This window comes from Theropithecus gelada, chromosome X (assembly GCF_003255815.1).
Source record: "Theropithecus gelada isolate Dixy chromosome X, Tgel_1.0, whole genome shotgun sequence".
Taxonomy (NCBI): Eukaryota; Metazoa; Chordata; class Mammalia; order Primates; family Cercopithecidae; genus Theropithecus; species Theropithecus gelada.
In genome coordinates this window covers 76,705,913-76,726,568 of record NC_037689.1, presented here as the reverse complement: position 1 = coordinate 76,726,568, position 20,656 = coordinate 76,705,913, and the positions used below count along the sequence as shown (strand labels likewise).

General features: G+C 36.1%; 1 protein-coding gene across 4 annotated transcripts in view; it reads right to left on the bottom strand.

Annotated features, from left to right (window-relative positions):
• ATRX (ATRX, chromatin remodeler) overlaps positions 1-20,656 on the bottom strand; it is a 282,193-nt gene that overhangs the window by 105,690 nt on the left and 155,847 nt on the right. For all 4 annotated transcript variants that reach the window (XM_025372040.1, XM_025372038.1, XM_025372039.1 and 1 more), the window contains 3 exons: positions 13,580-13,717; positions 12,017-12,192; positions 9,835-9,952 (listed from right to left, as the gene is read on the bottom strand). In XM_025372040.1, coding sequence (XP_025227825.1) covers positions 9,835-9,952; positions 12,017-12,192; positions 13,580-13,717 — 432 coding nt within the window. The remainder of the gene's footprint in view (positions 1-9,834; positions 9,953-12,016; positions 12,193-13,579; positions 13,718-20,656) is intronic.

Genomic DNA, 20,656 nt, shown 5'->3' with positions numbered 1-20,656 from the left:
CAAGATCGCACCACTGCACCCCAGTCTGGGTGACAGAATGAGACTCTGTCTCAAAAAAAAAAAAAAAAAAAAAAAAAAAGAAAGAAGAAGAAAGAAGAAAGAAGAAGAAGGAGGTGGAGGAGGAGGAGGAGGAGAGGAAGAAGAAGAGGAAGAGGAGGAGGAGGAGGAGGAGGAGAAGAAGAAGAAGTAGTAGTAGTAGTAGTAGTAGTAGTAGTAGTAGTAGTAGTAGTAGTAAAAGAACTCTACAATGAAAAATATAAAACATCGGTGGAAGAAATGGAAGAGGACACCAAAAAAATGGAAAGACATTCCATGTTCATGGATCAAAAGAATCAATATTGTTAAAATGTCCACACCACCCAAAGCAATCTTCAGATTCAAAGCAATCCCTGTGAAATAAATACCAATGATATTCTTCACAGACATTGAAAAAACTATCCTGAAATTTATAAGGAACCATTAAAGACCCAGAATAGTGAAAGCCATCCTGAGCTAAATGAACAAAACTGGAGGAATCACATTACATAACTTCAAAGTACACTACAGAACTACTGTAATCAAAACAGCATGGTACTAGCATAAAAAAGACACATAGGCCAATGAAACAGAATAGTAAACCCAGAAACAAGTTCACACACTTACAGTGAATGCATACTCTACACAGGTGCCATGGACATGCATTGGGGAAAGGATAGTCTCTTCAGTAAATGGTGCTGGGAAAATTGGATGTACGTATGCAGAAGAATGAATCTGGACACCTATCTATTGTCATATTTAAATGGATTAAAAAGTTAAATCTAATACCTCAAACTATGAAATTACTAAGAGAAACCATTGGTGAAACTCTACAGGACACTGGATTGGGCAAAGATTTCTTGAGTAATACCTCAAAAGCAGAAGCAACCAACGCAAAAAAATGGTCAAATGGGATCATATCAAGTTAAAAAGCTTCTGCACAGGAAAGAATACAATCCAACAAAGTGAAGAGACAACCCACAGGATGGGAGAAAATATCTGCAAACTACCCATCTGACAAGGGATTAATGACCACAATATATAAGGAGCTGAAACAAGTCAAATGGAAAAAAAAAAACTCTAATAATCTAATTTAAAAATTGGCAAAAGATCTGAGTAGACATTTCTCAAAAGAAGACATGCAAATGGCAAATAGGTATAAGAAAAGGTAATAAGAAAAGGTACTCAACATCACTGGTCATCTGAGAAATGCTAATCAAAACTACAATAAGATATCATCTCACCCATTAAAGTGGCTTTTATCCAAAAGACAAATGCTGGCGAGGAGGTGGAGAAAAGGGAACCCACATACACTGCTGGTGGCAATGTAAATTAGTACAACCATTATGGAGAAAAGTTTGGAGGTTCCTCAAAAAAGCAAAAATAGAGCTATCATATGACACAGCAATCCCACAGCTGGGTATATACTCAGAAGAAAGAAAATCAGTATATTGAAGAGATACTGGGACTCCTATGTTTGTTGCAGCACTGTTTACAACAGCCAAGATTTGGAAGCAACCCAAAGTTTATCAACAGATGAATGAATAAAGAAAATGTGGTAGATGTACACAATGGGGTACTATGCAGCCATAAAAGAGAATGAGATCCTGTGATTTGAAACCACATGAAACAGCAAGAAAGACAAATTTCACATATTCTCACTTATTTTGGGGAGCTAAGATTTTTTTTTTTTTTTTTTTGAGGCAGCTCTGTCACAAAGGCTGGAATGTAGTGGCATGACCACAGCTCACTGCAACCTCTGCCTCCCAGATTCAAGCGATTCTCCTGCTTCAGCCTCCTGAGTAGCCAGGATTATAGGCACATGCCACCACAACTTTTGCATTTTTTTGTATAGACAGGGTTTCACCATGTTGGCTAGGCTGGTCTCGAACTCCTGCCCTTAAGCCATCCACCTGCCCTGGCCTCCCAAAGTGCTGGGATAACAGGCCTGGGATTACAGGTGGGAGTCACCATACCCAGCCAGGAGCTAATATTTAAAACAACTGAACTCACAGAGATAGAAAATAGAACAATAGTTAATAGAGGCTGAGAAGGGCAGTAGGGCAGGGGGAAAGGAGAGATGGTTATTAGGTACAAAAATATAGTTAGGTGGAATGAATAAGAGCTAGTATTTTATAGAACAGGGTGACTACAGGCAACAATAATTTATTGTACACTTTAAAATAAATAAAATATAAATTACTTGTTTGTAACACATTAAGGATGAATGCTTGAGATGGATACCTCATTTACCCTGATGTGATTATTATGCATTGTATGGCTGCATTAAAATATCTCATGTGCCCCATAAATGTATACACCTACTATGTACCCAAAAAACTTAAAACAATAATTTTTTTCTCTATATAATATCATGTCACTTGCAAATTGAAATAGTTTTACCCCTTCCATGACACTGTGGAATACTTTTAGTTTTCTGGTGTAATTGTCCTGGCCAGAACCTCTAGAAAATGTTAAATATAAGAGGCATAAGTGACATCTTTGTTTTGTTCCTGACCTTAGGAGAAAGTCATTGAGTTTTACATTTCAATTAAATTCCTCTTAATAGCATAAGACATACATCCAAAGACAAAAACTACTTAGCTGGAAGATATGTCAGAATATACTAACTTAATGCAGCAGAGTTAAAATGATCAGGAATATGGAAGAGATCTTAAGAGACATGGTTGATGGAGTAAGAAGAGCTGATAAATGTCATATCAAAACAGAGAGAAAGGGATAGAGCCAAATTTGAAGAGGTAATTTAATACATAATACACATTATAGACACAATTCTACTAATTTGAAAATATTAGAGTGAACACTAAAAAGTATTTTGTGGCATTATCTTTTTGATCACTTTGCTATGCATTTTCATACACATCCTTTTTATTTCACAGAAATGGGTACGATTTCATCTTTATTACATAATATACTTATTGTATATATTCCTAATTATTAACACACAATATTCCATGTTATAATATTTAATGTATCTTCCTGCATGGTATTAGATTATGGTGATATACCATAATATAAACTATCCCCAAAAGTTGAGGATTTGAGTTAATTTCCAATTTTTTGTTATTATAAATAATGCCACAACAGGTAACAGTTCACTTTAGGTCACAAGCTGGATAACATAATTCCAGCCATTAAAAAAAAGATATATATATATATATACACACACACACACACAGTATATAAACACAATGTATATGTATTGTGTGTTTATGTAGTGTGTGTTTATGACATTTAAGTGTCACACATACATTTTAAAAACTGGAAAGCAAGATATCAAATATTAAATAAGTAGCGGTTCCAAATTCTAGTTTATGAGATTATAGGTAGTTTTTAATTGTATCAGTGCCTTTCAGTATTTCATATATATTTCACAATGAACACACATTGCTATTTCTGCAGCCAGAAAACTAAGCTTTGAAACAAACCCTGAGATTAACATCCTTTACTATAAATCTCTGCATACATTTCTGACCATTTCCTTTGGAAAAAAGCATACAATTGAAATTAATTTTGAGGTCCCTTTCTAAATTACTGTCCAATTTATGCTACCATCAAGAGAGCTCATTTCTCTGTAGCCTCAACAACACTTAGTATCATTTTATCTTTGCCAGTTTAGGAGTGTTCTGCGTTTAATGGTGATTCTGACAGTACAACCACATTTGGAAATTACTATTATACATTATTTTCACAGCTTGAAGTGCACTATTCCAATGTTAGTCATAATATTTTTAAACACTAAATTTAACTTAATATTTTTTAAAACTTATTGAAATAGCTAGATGAGGCTGAGCATGGTGGCTCACACCTGTAATCCCAGCACTTTGGGAGGCTGAGATGGGATATCACTTGAGCCCAGTAGTTCAAGATGAGCCTGGGCAACATAGCAAGATCCCATCTCTCTATATAAAAAATGTTTAAATAAATATTTTTAATTAAAATAAATAAAATTTTAAAAAATAGCTAGAAGAGAGAATTTTCAATGTTCTCACCACAAAGCAATGACAATTAAAAGAAATAAAATTTTAAAAAATAGCTAGAAGAGAGAATTTTGAATGTTCTCACCACAAAGCAATGACAAGTGTTTGAAGTGACAGATACACTAAATTACCCTAATTTTATCATTACACAATGTATACATGTATCAAAATATTACTCTGGGCCTATTAATATGTACAATTAATGTGTCAATTAAAAACAAAATGAAACTTTAAAGTATTTTTCTGATTATGAAAGTTTTACATATATGTATATTTCTTGGATTTTGTGATTTTGCAGAAATGTATATAACAAGTAAAATACAAAAGAATTAATATTTCTACCACTTAGAGAAAATCACCAAAGTTAACACTTCAGTGTCATTTCTCCACGTTCCCCTTGTCTAGTTCACTCATCTCGGGTCTCAGCTCACCCCTTACCAAAGAAAAAAATTTGGAGCAATGGTTCTTAAGCTGATGGTCCATCAGAATCACCTGTAGGGCTCATAAAAATGCAGATGCATGGGCCCTACTCCAGACCTTTTGAATCAATCTCTAAAGAGTGGCACTTGGGTCCATGTATTTTTAGAGACAAAAGCATATTACTGTGCTCCATTCGGGAGTACTTCTTAAATTATGGTAAAATATACATTTAAAAAATTTACTGTTTTAAATGAGAACACATGGACACAGGGAGGGGCACATCACACACTGGGGCCTATCGGGGGGTTGGGAGCAAGGAGAGGAAGACCATTAGGACAAATACCTAATGCATGTGGGGCTGAAAATGACAGCTTGATAGGTGCAGCAAACCACCATGGCACATGGATACTTATGTAACAAACCTGCACGTTCTGCACAGGTATCCCAGAACTTAAAGTAAAATAAAAATAAAATAAAATAAAAAATTTACTATTTAACCAGTTTTTAAGTACACAATTCAGTGGCATTAAGTATAATCACAATGTTGTACAAAAATCAGCACTCTTTCCTCAACAAATTTTATTTTTAAATTAATTTAACCTGTCAGTTATCAAAAAAATTTTTTTACAGTTAATTACCTATTTTTATGTAAAATGAGTATTTGCATATTACAGTTGTGTTTTATTTGAGAAATTTTATTTTTTATTTTTTTTCCAGTACTTTATTTTTTATTTTTTATTTTTTTAAATTTATTTATTATTATTATACTTTAAGTTCTAGGGTACATGTGCATAATGTGCAGGTTTGTTACATATGTATACTTGTGCCATGTTGCTGTGCTGCACCCATCAACTCGTCAGCACCCATCAACTCGTCATTTACATGAGGTATAACTCCCAATGCAATCCCTCCCCCCTCCCCCCTCCCCATGATAGGCCCCGGTGTGTGATGTTCCCCTTCCTGAGTCCAAGTGATCTCATTGTTCAGTTCCCACCTATGAGTGAGAACATGCGGTGTTTGGTTTTCTGTTCTATAAAATTTGTTGAGGAAAAAAAAAAACAAAAAAACAAAAAACAAAAAAAAAAACAAGTTAGCCATGTGTTATTTCATGATTATGTAAATAATCATATACAATTCTTAAAACTATGGTATGTTAAGCGAAAAATATTATATGGAAAAATATCACAATGTATTATCACCAAAATAATGTGAGTAAACTTACTAAATGATAAAGCTGATATTTGAAAATCCTGGCTCTGTCTAAGATATATTAAATCTTAATATATACTAAACTTATGCAAATTCTCCAAAAAGCTATGTTTACTAAGTGCTATGTTTACTATAATTAAAGTAAAAAAAAAAAAACTTTAATTAAGTGTATGGCAGATTCACAAAAGATCAATAAAAGCCTGGCATGTTTAGTGTTAAAAAAAAAAAAAAAAAAAAAAATCAGCACTCTTTATTTCTAGAACTTTTTCATCAGTCCAAACAGACACTTAGTACCCATTAACAGTAACTTCCCATACCCTTCATCCCCCAGAACCTGGTAACCACGATTCTACTTTCTACTCATAGAGTTTGACTACTCTAGGTACCTTTAAGCAGAATTATACAGTATTTGCCTTTTTGTGTCTGATTTCTTTCACTTAGCATTAATATCTTCAAGCTTCATCTATGTGGTAGCAAATGTCGGAATTTCCCTCCTTTATGAGGCTGAGTAATATTCCACTGAAGTATGTCCATACCACATTTTGTTTATCCATTCATCCATCAGTGGACATTTGGGTTGCTTCCACGTTTTTTTGCCATTATGAACGATGCAACTATAAACATAAGTGTCTCAGTATCTGTTTGAGTTCCTGCTTTCAATTCTTTTGGGCATACCTATAAGTGGAACTATTAGATCAAATGGTATATATTTAACTTTCTGAGTTACTACTACAATGTTTTTCCACATCTGACATTCCTACTAGCAATGTACAGGGTTCCACTTTCTCCACATCCTCTTAAGCACTTATTTTCCATTTTTTTTTCCATAATGGCCACCACAATGGGTGTGAAATGGTATCTCACTGCAGTTTTGATTTGCATTCCTCTAATGAGGAGATATGTTGAGCATTGTATATCTTCTTTAGAGAAATTTCTATTCAAATCTTTTGCTTCTTTTTGAAACAGACTGTTTCTCTGTTGTTGAGTTGCAGGAATTCTTTACATACAGTTGACCCCTGTGCACCAAAGGTTTAAACCACATGGGTCCACTTATACACAGATTTTGTTTCAACCAAATGTTGATTGAAAATACAGTATTCACAGAATGTGAAACCCATGTTTGACTTTTCATATATGCAGGTTCTGCAGGATTTGTGTATGAGCAAATTTTGGTATACACAGGCAGGTCCTAGAACCAATCCCCCACATATACCATGGGACAACTATATTCTGCATGTGAATTCCTTATCAGATATATGTTTTGCAATATTTTTTCACATTCCATGGGCTATCTTTTCCTGTGTTCTATTTTTTTGCACAGTGGTCAAAATAAGACAGTGTGTGGATTTTAAGTTTAAAGCCAGACTAATATTTAGTTATTAAAAAACTAAGTATCCACATGCTTATAAAACCTTAAGTGTTTACTGAATTGCAGAGGTTTACATTTTATTATAAACTTCTGATACCTGACAATAAAAGGCAAACCATAGAATTACACTGAAAAAAAGAGAACTAAGAAAAATTAAGAGGATTTTAGATTTCCTCAATATTCTTTAACAGCCAGTCTCTTAGGACTTTCATTCTGCAAATATTAAACATATTACAAATTATCACTAAAATTAACATGAAACTGCTGTTAATGTTTAAAACAAAATTTGGGTGAACTTCTTAAAAGTAACCACAGTCTAAAAAAGCCTAATGTAGAAACAAAAAATTTCTGGAATATTTAACAGATAAAATACCAAACATTTTAAATGCAAGTAAAATAGGCAGGTGATATTTCAAGAGAAATACTGTGAAGATTTGTACTGAGAAACAAGACAAGAGTAGCCATTAATATAACCCACTTGGCCTTTTATGAATGTTTTTAAAAGGGGTTATTTAACTCAGGCTATTCTATTCTACAGGTAATATTGCATTTGGTAAGGGGGAACCCCACACCCTAAAACTTAAAGATTCATGGTACCAGATGATAATTTAACAATCGCATCTTTCAGATTTTAGCTATGGCAATTAGCGCTTTAGATATTTACTCCTATCAATGACAGTCACAAAGAATAAAGCAAAGCTCCCTAAATTCTTAAATAATTGCATTGCTCTCAAAAAGAGTAAGTTTTTAAAAAATTTTAAAAATTGATACATAGTATTTATACATATTTTGGGAGTACATGTGATATTTTGTTACATGCATAGAATACGCAATGATCAAGTCAGGGTATTCAGGCTATCCATCACCTTGAGTATTTATCACTTTTATATGCTGGGAACATTTCGAGCCCCCTCTTCTAGCTATTTTGAAATATACAATGCATTGTTGTTAACTACAGTCACCCCATTCTGCCATCGAACAGTAGAACTTATCCCTTCTATCTAACTACATGTCTGTACCCATTAACCAATCTCTCTCTATCCCTCCCTCAACACACACATACTTCCCAGACTCGGGTATCTATCATTCTACTATCTACCTCCATGAGGTCAACTCAAAAGGGTAGAGCTTAACATCTATACCTGAGCTGTTAACATTTGTGATTGGTTGTTTTTGTTGCTGAGACAGGGTAGTGCTCTGTTGCCCAGGCTGAAATGCAGTGGCACAAGCATGGCTCACTGCCGTCTTGACCTCTCAGGCTCAAGCAAACCTCCTGCCTCAGCCTCCCAAGTAGCTGGACTACAGGTGTGCATTACCATACCTGGCTAATTTTTCGATTTTTTGTGGAGGTGAGGTTTCACTATGCTGCCCAGGCTGGTTCTGAACTCCTGAGCTCAAGTCATCCTCCCATCTTGGCCTCCCAAAGTGCTGTGATTACAGGCATGAACCACCATGCCCAGCCTAAGATTGGTTATTAAAGACAACCAATTCTATAAAATCTGAAAACACTATTGTGAGCATTTTCCCTAATATAAAACATTTTAAAAGGAAAAAATATTAAATGACCAAATTTATTACTCCTTATCACTCAGAGATTAATGAAACACAGATCTGAACATCCCTCTCTTAAACTACACAGCAACTCTCTCATTGGGATAACTATTTGGTTATTTAATTATGCCTGCAATTTTTATTATTCAAAAAAGAATAGTATAGTAAATCTACCAGCTTCTGATAGATATACAAATGAAAATGTGTGCTTTATTGGAACTGATTTTCTTCCAAAAGTCAATACAAAAATTGTTTTTATAAGAGCAAAAAAGCAGTTCCATAAAATACTAAGATTCAAATACTGTTTTCCCCAGCAGAATGTTTCTTGAGAACCATCATCATATTACTCTCTAGGATGCACTGCTATTACAAAAAGAGTACCACTTTAGCTATAATTAAGTATCATTTTAATATGTGTGTACATACTTCCATCCTCCTCTATTCTTTTGATCAATTACTGTATTCACAATGGGCCAAAGAGCACCCTCTAACCTGTATCTCCTAATTAAATATGTAGTATCATTTGGGGAAATGTACCAGAATAAGTGACCAACAAGTAAGAAATCTCACTCCAGTCCAAAGGTTTTGTTGTGTGAAGACAGACATCTTCAGGCACAGAGGGACACAGACACACACACGCAAAAGCTTATTGATGGTAAAACAATAACTACTCATTGTATTTTTTTAAAGCATAGAAAAATACAAGAAATAAACTAGAAGGTCTTCATAACAAAAACACCCAGAAAACAACTTCTGTTAGCATTTTGCTGTATTTTAGGCATTTGTGTGCATTTTTATAATAACATGGAGTGCATAATAACATGGAGTGCATACTACATGCCTTGCCTTCCATGTTACCTTTTCTGCCTTCAACCTTTGTTAATTAAATAACTGAGAAACAAACTCATGAATTTAACTTACATGCCTTTTATTATTAATGTGGGTGAATACTTTTAAAAAAATACTCTGGAATTTTGTATATCTTCTTTTATGGATTTATTCACATTCGTAATTTTTCTGAAATAAAAGCTCTTTACAAATTAAGGGCATTATTCATATGTGCTGTATATCTTTTTCATCAGTTTGCTTCTTGATTTTAATTTTGACAGCATCAGTGTTTTTTAATTAGAAATATTTTATGCTTTTAAGCATACCCATTTTATTCAAATGGAAAACTGAAAAAGAACAGACATAGTAAGATGACTGGAATAATCTTTGGAAAAAGAATGTCTTTATAGGAAGATGAAATCAGCAAGGTGTATTGGTTACCTGTTAAGTGATCTAAGTAGTACTGATAGAGCTTGCACTGAATAGGAGTCATTCTCACAGCTAACACATATTCGTGTTTTGGAGGCAAGAATTTTGTTAATGCTGTATAATCTTTCCTCTGTAATTAACAAGAAAGAGAATGAAAATTAGTCTAAATATTTAACAGGAATGAACTACAAATTCTCATTGCTTATAACTGAAATATACACATAAATAAATAGGCACTAAACATATAAGAAAACATTTTCTTAAATATATTTACCCTTTCTAAACCCATAATTTTCTACACCATGTATTTCATATGACTATACAATATGGTACACTGGTAAAAAGATACTGCAACACACCAGGTAGGTTTTAAATTGAAGCAGTCACATTGCCAAGTGAGCATTTAAGTTTTCGAAATAGTCTTCTCTGTACAGAAACAAAAATAACAAAAGATGTGGAGAGGATGTAGTAGGTAGTGTTAGCAAAATGACTTGCTTTAATCATATAGTAAAACCTAGGAATAAAAGTCTAATGCAGCCTGAGTTGGCTTCTGAGAAGGATATGCTAATACGTCAAACAATAACATATAATTTTAGAGGGACTATTTGCCCAATTAAGAAAGCAATCCATCTACAAGCACTCTTGAAACCATTTTATTATAAGAATAGAAAAATAGAACACCAGTGTGCTAAATAGAAATTACTACTTAAACCAGAAGGAAAAATGCTGCCTGGGTAGTAGCAGCAATACAGAAACACAGTACTTGCTAGCACGTGTAGCCAATCTGACCAAATGGAACAGGTACTCCTTATAATGATGGCAAGTACAGTCATCCCTCAGTATCTATGGGAGACTGGTTCCAGAACCCACCCCCACCTCCACAGATATCAAAATCCATGAAAGCTCAAGTCACTTATATAAATAATGTAGTGTTTGCATATAACCTATAAACATCCTCTCATTAAATCATCCCTAGATTACTTATAATGCCCAACACAATACAAATATTATGTAATACTTGTTATACTCTATTGTTTAGGCAATAATGACAAGAAAAAAGTCTGTACATGTTCAGTACAGACACAGTCATTCATTTTTTTCTTAATTATTTTCTTTCTTTTTTTTTAAGAGACAGGGTCTTACTCTGTTGAGGCTGAAGTGCAGTGGCATGATCTTAGCTCATTGCAGTCTTGAATTCCTGGGCTCAAGCAATCCTCCTGCCTCAGCCTCGCAAGAGACTGAGACTATAGGTGTGCACCACCGTGCCTGGCTAATTTTTTAAAACTTTTTTTTAGAGACAGGGTCTTGCTCTGCCATCCAGCCTGGAGTGCAGTGGCATGATCTTAGCTCACTGCAGCCCTGAACTCCTGGGCTCAAGTGATCCTCCCACCTTGGCCTCTTAAAGTGCTGGAATTATAGGTGTGCACCACTGTACCTAGCCTCTGTCCATTTTATCTATTTTTTAAAATATTGTTGATCCATGGTAGGTTGAATCCATGGATACAAAACCCGCAAATATGGAGGGCAAACTATATATCCAACCAAAAGAATAGCCTGTCTCATTTGTTAAAACATCTTTGAGGCTATCATTAGTACCTAACGTTTGCAGAGAAAGTGCGTATCTTGAGATCTATTAACTGCCAGCTCAGTCTCTAGGTATTTATCCATTCATTAATATAGATTCACTGAAAATCTGTATGTAAACGACACCACTAATCTGTTCAGGTTATTATATATAATTGAAAGCAACAAAACTGTTTCTCCAGGATTACTTTAAAAATGACTCCTCTCTTAATTCGTACTGGCCTTTCCTATAACCATTTCAAAAATGTGAGATTTATAATACTATACTATAGAATTAGGGTGAGCATAGGAACTTCATCATAATAGTTGTGTTCCTCTTAAGGAACTCCCTATCTTAAGGATGAAAAATCTAAACATTAACATAATAAGATATGAGGCTTTACACTTGGCAAATGAATTAACTATGTTTTAAACTTCTCAGCGAAACTTTTTTTAAAAGTTGAATGCAGCAGAAATTTTTGAAGACAATGCAAGGAGATATAACTGTAAAACTATCTACTGAAAGAGTGGGAAAGAAAACACAAAATTATTAAACTTTAAGCTCAGAAAATATGTCAGATTGTAATATTAAAAAGTAAGAATATTTTACTACTATGGAACATATCTGTACCTGAACACATCCAGCTAACATCTCATAGAGAATGTGAGCACGTTTTTTCATCACTCTGACATCTACCATGGTAGAATCTGCACACTGACCATTTTGAATTGGATTTATAAATCTATTCCTGAACTCCTTAATGGATCCAAGTAAATTTTCCTTGATAAAATTAACCATACAATGATCTAAGAGAGAAGACATTATTCATTAACAACATTAACAATGGTTGAAAAGACTCAGAAAAATTCCCCAATGAAATGTTCATGTCAAAAACACATGCATTAGAATTAAGCTACAAAAAAAGAATATCAAGCTAAGTATAGAATAAACATGGTTATAAGTCTGATCTACAAGTGAATTACCAAAACGAGAGAGAAAACTGAAGTAAAAACCATCCCTAAATACTAGACATGAATGTTTTTTAAAAATACCTAAGGACATTTTATTCAAGCTCACTATTTATAAGAGATATGAAGTACAAAACAAGTGGTCCATTAATCTAACCATGATTTATGGTCTGTGAGGCTATCTTGTGAAGAAAGGAGATACTAAGTCAAAACAATAAAAGGAGGTAATAAGCTACTACGCAAGTTAATTTATATTAACTGATTAGAATAATCAAATAATATTTGAGAGATCAAATAATAACAACTGTTATTCAGTAGGGGCTACACAAATAGTTAAAAATAAATTAATTACTAATGTATTTTGTAAGACTAACCCATTTTGTAAAAATTAATAGAGCTATCACTTGTCCCATACTATATAGGACCACAATATGAAACAGCATTTCTATAAATATGGTAATAGAACAGAAAAGAGGAAAACTGGAACAGATAAAAACAAACATAAAGTATAGGCTAAAGTGAAATGACTAGTATTACAAACGATAAAATAGCAAAAAGTTACCATAAATACACTAAAGGAATGTAACACAGAGAAAAATAACAAAAAGCCATTACAGTGGGAAAAAAAGTGAGCGATTACAACAGGAAATTTCAATTTGTTACTTGCTGAATAATCTCATGTTCCCTTCTTTAGTGTCACCACAGACATATGAAAATGAGGGAAATTCACAACTTACTTCCCTAGGTTTACATCAACTACCTTTAACCTCAGCAAATTGTCCTGCCATGGATTCAGCAAACCTCTCCTTCTCCCATCTCCACTTTACTGAAATGTTCACAGTTCCCATTTCTTCTTGATTTCTTAACAGTACATGCCCCAAAACTGGAATATCTCCTTAAAATTATCTGGAGTAATCACATATGCTTATGTACTTTTTAAAGCAATCATTAAGACTTCTGATACTCTTGCAATAAATCACATTCCATATTTATATATGAACATTCACAATGGCGTATCTCTTGACTGTCTTTTACCACTCATATTTATAAAACATCTCATTTGAAAAGTATGTTATTCTTTCACAGCAGACTAAGATGAACCTATGTAGATCATGGTCTAGGATTATACTAGAGTAAGCAGAAGAAAAGGCAAATGGTAAAGTTACAAACATATTATCCGAGGAAATACCGATATTATACTGCATAATCAGAGATATTAACTCACACTCAATTAGGTTATTTTGAAGTGGTGTTCCTGTTAAAATAATCCTCCTCCTTGATCGTATAGAATTCATAGCTTTAGAAACAGCAGATGCTTCATTTTTTAGAATGTGGCCTTCATCACAAACAACAAAATCAGGGCCTACAAAAATATACAGAAAAATAACACAATTAATATACAATAAAACTGAAAATGTGATCCATTTAAGTAAATAAAGTCAATCCCTTTAAAGTGCTGATCTTAAAGGAAGATAAAATGACATCACTGTAAGTATAAACATATTTTATCTGCTCCTGTATCTGGTTAATACAACACTAATTATACTAATTATATCCAAATGGTAGAGCATTGAAGTACTACTATAAATGGTACTCAAAGTCCTCTGAGTATACAAAAATAAGCAAAAATAAAAACAACAAGAGGGAAAAAGTTCCCCCTAATAGATACAGCTTATTTTTAAAAATGTCTTTTAAAATTGAAAAGTCTTTAAAGCTATTTCAGCACAAGTATATCAACTTAAACTATCAGCAAAGACTAAGAGCAATGTATATATACTTGAAAAGACAAATTTCAAAACTTACACTTTTAAGAATAATATATGTCACAACAGACCATATAATATTTCCCACTTAGTTCAAATAACATTCATTGCTGAGGGAAAATTTTAACTGATAAAAGAAAGTGAAACTGGTTGTTACATGGGTACAGAGGGTAGGGAGAACAGCTTTCTAGCTATAAAAGATCTTAAAAGCTTAAACTCAGAAAATATTTGGGATTGCAATATAAAAAAGCAACAATATTTTATTACTATGGAATGCATTTGTAACTGAACAAATAAGTTCCACAGCATTTGTGGACTCTTAGAAAGGCTTATTTGTTAAAATAACAGATACATATATTTTTTCCTTTTTTTTTTTTTTTTTATTTGAGATAGTGTCTCACTCTGTCGCCCAGGCTGTAGTACAGTGGCGCAATCTTGGGTCACTGCAACCTCCACCCCCCGGGTTCAGGTAATTCTCCTGTCTTAGCCTATCGAGTAGCTGGGATTACAGGTGCCTGCCACCACGCCTGGCTAATTTTTTGGTCTTTTTAGTAAAGATAAGGTTTCACCATGTTGGTCAGGCTGGTCTCGAACTCCTGACCTCAAGTCATCTGCCCGCCGTGGCCTCCCAAAGTGCTGGGATTACAGACATAGGCCACCAGGCCCAGCTGATATATATTTTTTCCAGGGTATAATACATACTCAATTTGCTTGCTGGTTAACATATACACACATATTACTTAATTGTTGATTTCAACAAAGCAGCTGTCAAATTATCCCCCATCTGGTAAGCATTAGAGAAAATGTAACTTTTACATGACTTCAAAAGTAACTGCTTCAGTATGACAGACCAAATAATAACAACTGTTATTCAGTATGCAGTTAGGGCTACACAAATAGTAAAAAAAAAAAAAAAAAAACAAAAAACAAAAAAAACACTATTAATATTTTGTAAAACTAAAATCTCTAGCTTTGTATTTAAAAATTATGCATGCCTTACTTTGAATCTGAAAATATTTTCTACAGAGAAAATAATGCCTTTTACAGAAGTGATTGAAATGGTTTTACCACTTAATACTCCATATCCATGAGGATGCGTTGAAATGGGTACTCTCATACACTCTGTGGGTGTCTAAATTAGTATCAAACATTTTGGAAGTCAATTTTACAATAACTATCAAAATGCAAAATGTACAAACCCTTTGACCCATATTTCAATTTCTAGGAATTGGTCCCAAAGATATTCTTCCACAGGCACCCAAAGATACACAAAAGAATGTTCTCCGTAGCACGGTTTGTTATGCAGGAAAATTGAAAACAACCTAAAAATTTTTCAGAGGGGATCTGGTAAATGGGGCTTAAACCATGGAATAATGGAATAAGTCACAGAGTTAAAATTAATGATGTAGACACACCCCCACTGGCGAAGCTGAAGGTTTATTTGCAGGAGAAATTCCCGACTTTACCTGGAGTTGAGTCAAGTTAGAGAGCCAAGCCAAGCGAAATACAGGGGTAGAGGAAGTAGCAGAAAGGCACTGGGAGCTCGCTGGATCCCCAAGCAGCCCATTCCTGCCTGGCAACACAGGGATCCATCAGGAGGGTGGCCATCAGAGCAGGGGATAAAACTCCACAGGAAGAAGGACTTCTGTAGCTGAACTTCTTAACAATTTGAATGGGGCAAGAAGCCTGGAGGCCAGAACTCCGGGGGAGGGTGCAAATCCAGATTGCAGACTTCACAGGTGGGGGATGAACTAAAGCCCTTTCTTTTGCAGCTTGGAGGTGGAAAGCCTCTGGCAAGTTTTCAAGGCAGACTCGCCCTCCCCCAGGAAACACAATCTGGGCTGTTTCGGCGGTGGGGCGGGGCGGGGGGAAGAGGTGCACGGTGGGAGTGAGACAGACCAGCCTTTCAGTTTGCGTGGGAGCTGGGTGAGGCCTGTGTGACTGCTGGCTTTCCCCCCACTTCCCTGACAAACTGCATGACTCAGCAGAGGCAACCATAATCCTTCTAGGTACACAACTCCAGTGACCTGGGAATCTCACCCCATCCCCCTCAGCAGCCTCAGCAAGACCCACCCAAGAAGAGGCTGAGCTCAGACACGCCTACCCCCGCCCCCACCTGATGGTCCTTCCCTAACTACCCTGATAGCAGAAAACAAAGAACAAATACTCTTTGGAGTTCTAGGGCCCCGCCTACCACCCACACTACTATAGCTGATGCATTCTGGAAAGCGCCACCTCCTGGCCGGAGGCCAACCAGCACAAAAACAGAGCATTAAACCAGCAAAGCCAAGGACCTGCATGGAGTCCATTGCATCCTGGGCCACCCCCACCAGTTCAGGCGCTAGTATCCATGGCTGACAGACCCATATACAGTTCACATTACAGGACACTGTGCAGACAAACCCCAGTACCAGCCTGGAGTCGGGTGGACTCGATGGGTGGCTAGACCCAGAAGAGAGACAACAATCACTGGATGCCATATCCACAGGAAAAGGGGGAAAGTACTATATCTAAGGAACACCCTGTGGGACAAAACAATCTGAACAACAGGCTTCAGCCCTAGACCTTCCCTTTGACAGAGCCTACCCAAATGGGAAGGAACCAGAAAACCAACCCTAGTCATATGACAAAACAAGGCTCGTCAACACCCCCCAAAAATCACACTAGTTCACCAGCAATGGATCCAAACCAAGAAGAAAGCCCTGATTTACCTGAAAAAGAATTCAGGACATTAGTTATTAAGCTAATCAGGGAGGGACCAGAGAAAGGCAAAGCCCAATGCAAGGAAATCCAAAACATGATACAAGAAGTGAAGGGAGAAATATTCAAGGAAACAGATAGCATAAACAAAAAACAATCAAAAATTCAGGAAACATTGGACACACTTTTAGAAATGCAAAATGCTCTGAAAAATCTCAGCAATAGAACTGATCAAGTAGAAGAAAGAAATTCAGAGCTCGAAGACAAGGTCTTCAAATTAACCCAATCCAACAAAGACAAAGAAAAAAGAATAAGAAAATACAAACAAAGCCTCTAAGAAGTCTGGAATTATGTTAAACGACCAAACCCAAGAATAATCAGTGTTCCTGAGGAAGAAGACAATTCTAAAAACTTGGAAAATATATTTGGGGGAATAATCAAGGAAAACTTCCCTGGCCTTGCTAGAGACCTAGACATGCATATACAGGAAGCGCAAAGAACACGTGAGAAATTCATCGCAAAAATATCTTCGCCTAGGCACACTGTCATCAGGTTATCCAAAGTTAAGGCGAAGGAAAGAATCTTAAGAGCTGTGAGACAGAGGCACCAGGTAACCTATAAAGGAAAACCTATCAGATTAATAGCATATTTCTCAGCAGAAACCCCTGCAAGCTAGAAGGGATTGGGGTCCTATTTTCTTTTTTTGAGACGGAGTCTCGCTCTGTCGCCCAGGCTGGAGTGCAGTGGCCAGATCTCAGCTCACTGCAAGCTCCGCCTCCCGGGTTCCCGCTATTCTCCTGCCTCAGCCTCCCGAGTAGCTGGGACCACAGGCGCCGCCACCTCGCCCGGCTAATTTTTTGTGTTTTTAGTAGAGACGGGGTTTCGCCGTGTTAGCCAGGATGGTCTCGATCTCCTGACCTTGTGATCCGCCCGTCTCCGCCTCCCAAAGTGCTGGGATTACAGGCTTGAGCCACCGCGCCCGGCCTGGGGTCCTATTTTCATCCACTTCAAACAAAACAATTATCAGTTGAGAATTTTGTATCCAGCAAAACTAAGCATCATATATGAAGGAAAGATACAGTCATTTTCAGACAAACAAATGAGAGAATTTGCCATTACCAAGCCACCACTACAAGAACTGCTAAAAGGAGCTCAAAATCCTGAAACAAATGCTGGAAACACATCAAAACAGAACCTCTTTAAAGTATAAATCACACAGGACCTATAAAACAAAAATACAAGTTGAAAAACCAAACCAAAAAACAAAATGAAAAACCTAAAGTATGCAGGCAACAAGGCGCATAATGAATGCAATGGTAGCTCACATTTCCATACTAACATGGAATGTAAATGGCCTAAATGCACCACTTAAAAGATACAGAACCGCCGGGTGCGGTGGCTCATGCCTGTAATCCCAGCACTTTGGGCGGTGGATCGCGAGGTCAGGAGATCGAGACCATCCTGGCCAACATGGTGAAACTCTGTCTCTACTAAAAATACAAAAATTTAGCTGGGTGTGGTGGCACGCACCTGTAATCCCAGCTACTCGGGAGGCTGAGGCAAGAGAATCGCCTGAACCCGGGAGTCGGAGGTTGCAGTGAGCCAAGATCGCCACTGCACTCCAGCCTGGTGACAGAACAAGACTCTGTCTCAAAAAATAAGAATAATAATAAATAAATAAATAAATAAATAAATAAATAAATAAAAGATCCAAAATGCATAAGAACTCACCAAACAACTATCTGCTGTCTTCAGGAGACTCACCTAACACATAAGGACTCACATAAACTTAAAGTAAAGGGGTGGGAAAAGACATTTAATGAAAATGGACACCAAAAGCGAGCAGGGGTAGCTATTCTTATATCAGACGAAACAAACTTTAAAGCAACAGTGATTAAAAGAGACAAAGAGGGATATTATATAATGGCAAAAGGCCTGGTCCAACAGGAAAAGATCACAATCCTAAACATAGATGCAACTAACACTGGACCTCCCAAATTTACAAAACAATTACTAATAGGCCTAAGAAATCAGATAAAAAGCAACAAAATAATCAGGGGAGGGTTTCACTCCACTGACAGCACTAGACAGGTCATCAAGACTGAAAGTCAACAAAGAAACAAAGGATTTAAACTATAACCTGGAACAAATGGACTTAACAGATATATACTGAACATTTCATCCAACAACCGCAGAATATACAGTCTATCCAAGAGCCCATGGAAATTTCTCCAAGACAGACCATATGATAGGCCATAAAACGAGCCTCAATAAATTTAAGAAAACTGAAATTATATCAAACATTCTCTCAGGTCACAGTGGAATAAAACTGGAAATAAACTCCAAAAGGAACCTTCAAAACCACGCAAACACATGGAAAATAACCTGCTCCGGAATGAGCAGTGGGTCAAAAACAAAATCAAGATAGAAATTAAAAAATTCTTCAACCTGAATACAATAATGACACAACCTATCAAAACCTCTGGGATACAGCTAAGGCACTGCTAAGAGGAAAGTTCATAGCCCTGAATGCCTACCTCAAAAAGTCCGAAAGAGCACAAACAGACCATGTAAGGTCACTAGGAACTAGAGAAACAAAAACAAACCAAACCCAAATTCAGCAGAAGAAAGGAAATAACCAAGACCAGAGCAGTACTAAATGAAATGGAAACAAAACAAAACAAAACAAAACAATACAAAAAATAAATGAAACAAAAAGCTAGTTCCTTGAAAAGATAAATAAAATTGATATACCATTAGCAAGATTAACCAAGAAAAGAAGACAGAAAATCCAAATAAAGTCACTGAGAAACGAAACAGGAGATATTACAACTGACACTACTGAAATATAAAAGATCATTCAAGGCTATTATGAACACCTTTACGCACATAAACTAGAAAACCTACAAGAGATGGATAAATTCCAGGAAAAAATACAACCCTCCTAGCTTAAATCAGGAAGAATTAGATACCCTGAACAGACCAGTAACAAGCAGCGAGATTGGAATGGCAATTTAAAAATTACCAATAAAAAAAAGTCCAGGTCGGGCGCGGTGGCTCCGGCATGTAATCCCAGCACTTTGGGAGACCGAGGTGGGTGGATCACCTGAGGTCGGGAGTTCAAGACCAGCCTGACCAACATGGAGAAAACCTATCTCTACTAAAAATACAAAATTAGCTGGGCGTGGTGGTGCATGCCTGTAATCCCAGCTACTCGGGAGGCTGAGGCAAGAGAAGTGCTTGAACCCGGGAGGCGGAGGTTGCGGTGAGCCGAGATCATGCCATTGCACTCCAGTCTGGGCAACAAGAGTGAACTCCGTCTCAAAAAAAAAAGTCCAGGACAAGACCAAGTCACAGTAGAATTCTACCAGACAGTCAAAGCATTGGTACCAATCCTTTTGACACTATCCCACAAGATAGAGAAAGAAGTAACCCTCCCTAATTCATTCTATGAAGCCAGTATCACCCTAATAGCAAAATCAGGAAAGATCACAACCAAAAAAGAAAACTACAGACCAAAATCCTCGATGAACATAGATGCTAAAATCCTTAACAAAAATATTAGCTAGCTGAATCCAACAACATACCAAAAAGATAATCCACCATGATCAAGTGGGTTTCGTATCAGGGATGCAGGGATGGTTTAACATATCCAAGTAAATAAATGTGATACACCACATAAACAGAATTAAAAACAAAAAATCACATGATCATCTCAATAGATGCAGAAAAAGCACTCAATAAAATGCAGCATCCCTATATGATTAAAACCCTCAGCAAAATCAACATACAAGGGACACATCTTAATGTAATAAAAGCCATCTATGACAAACCCACAG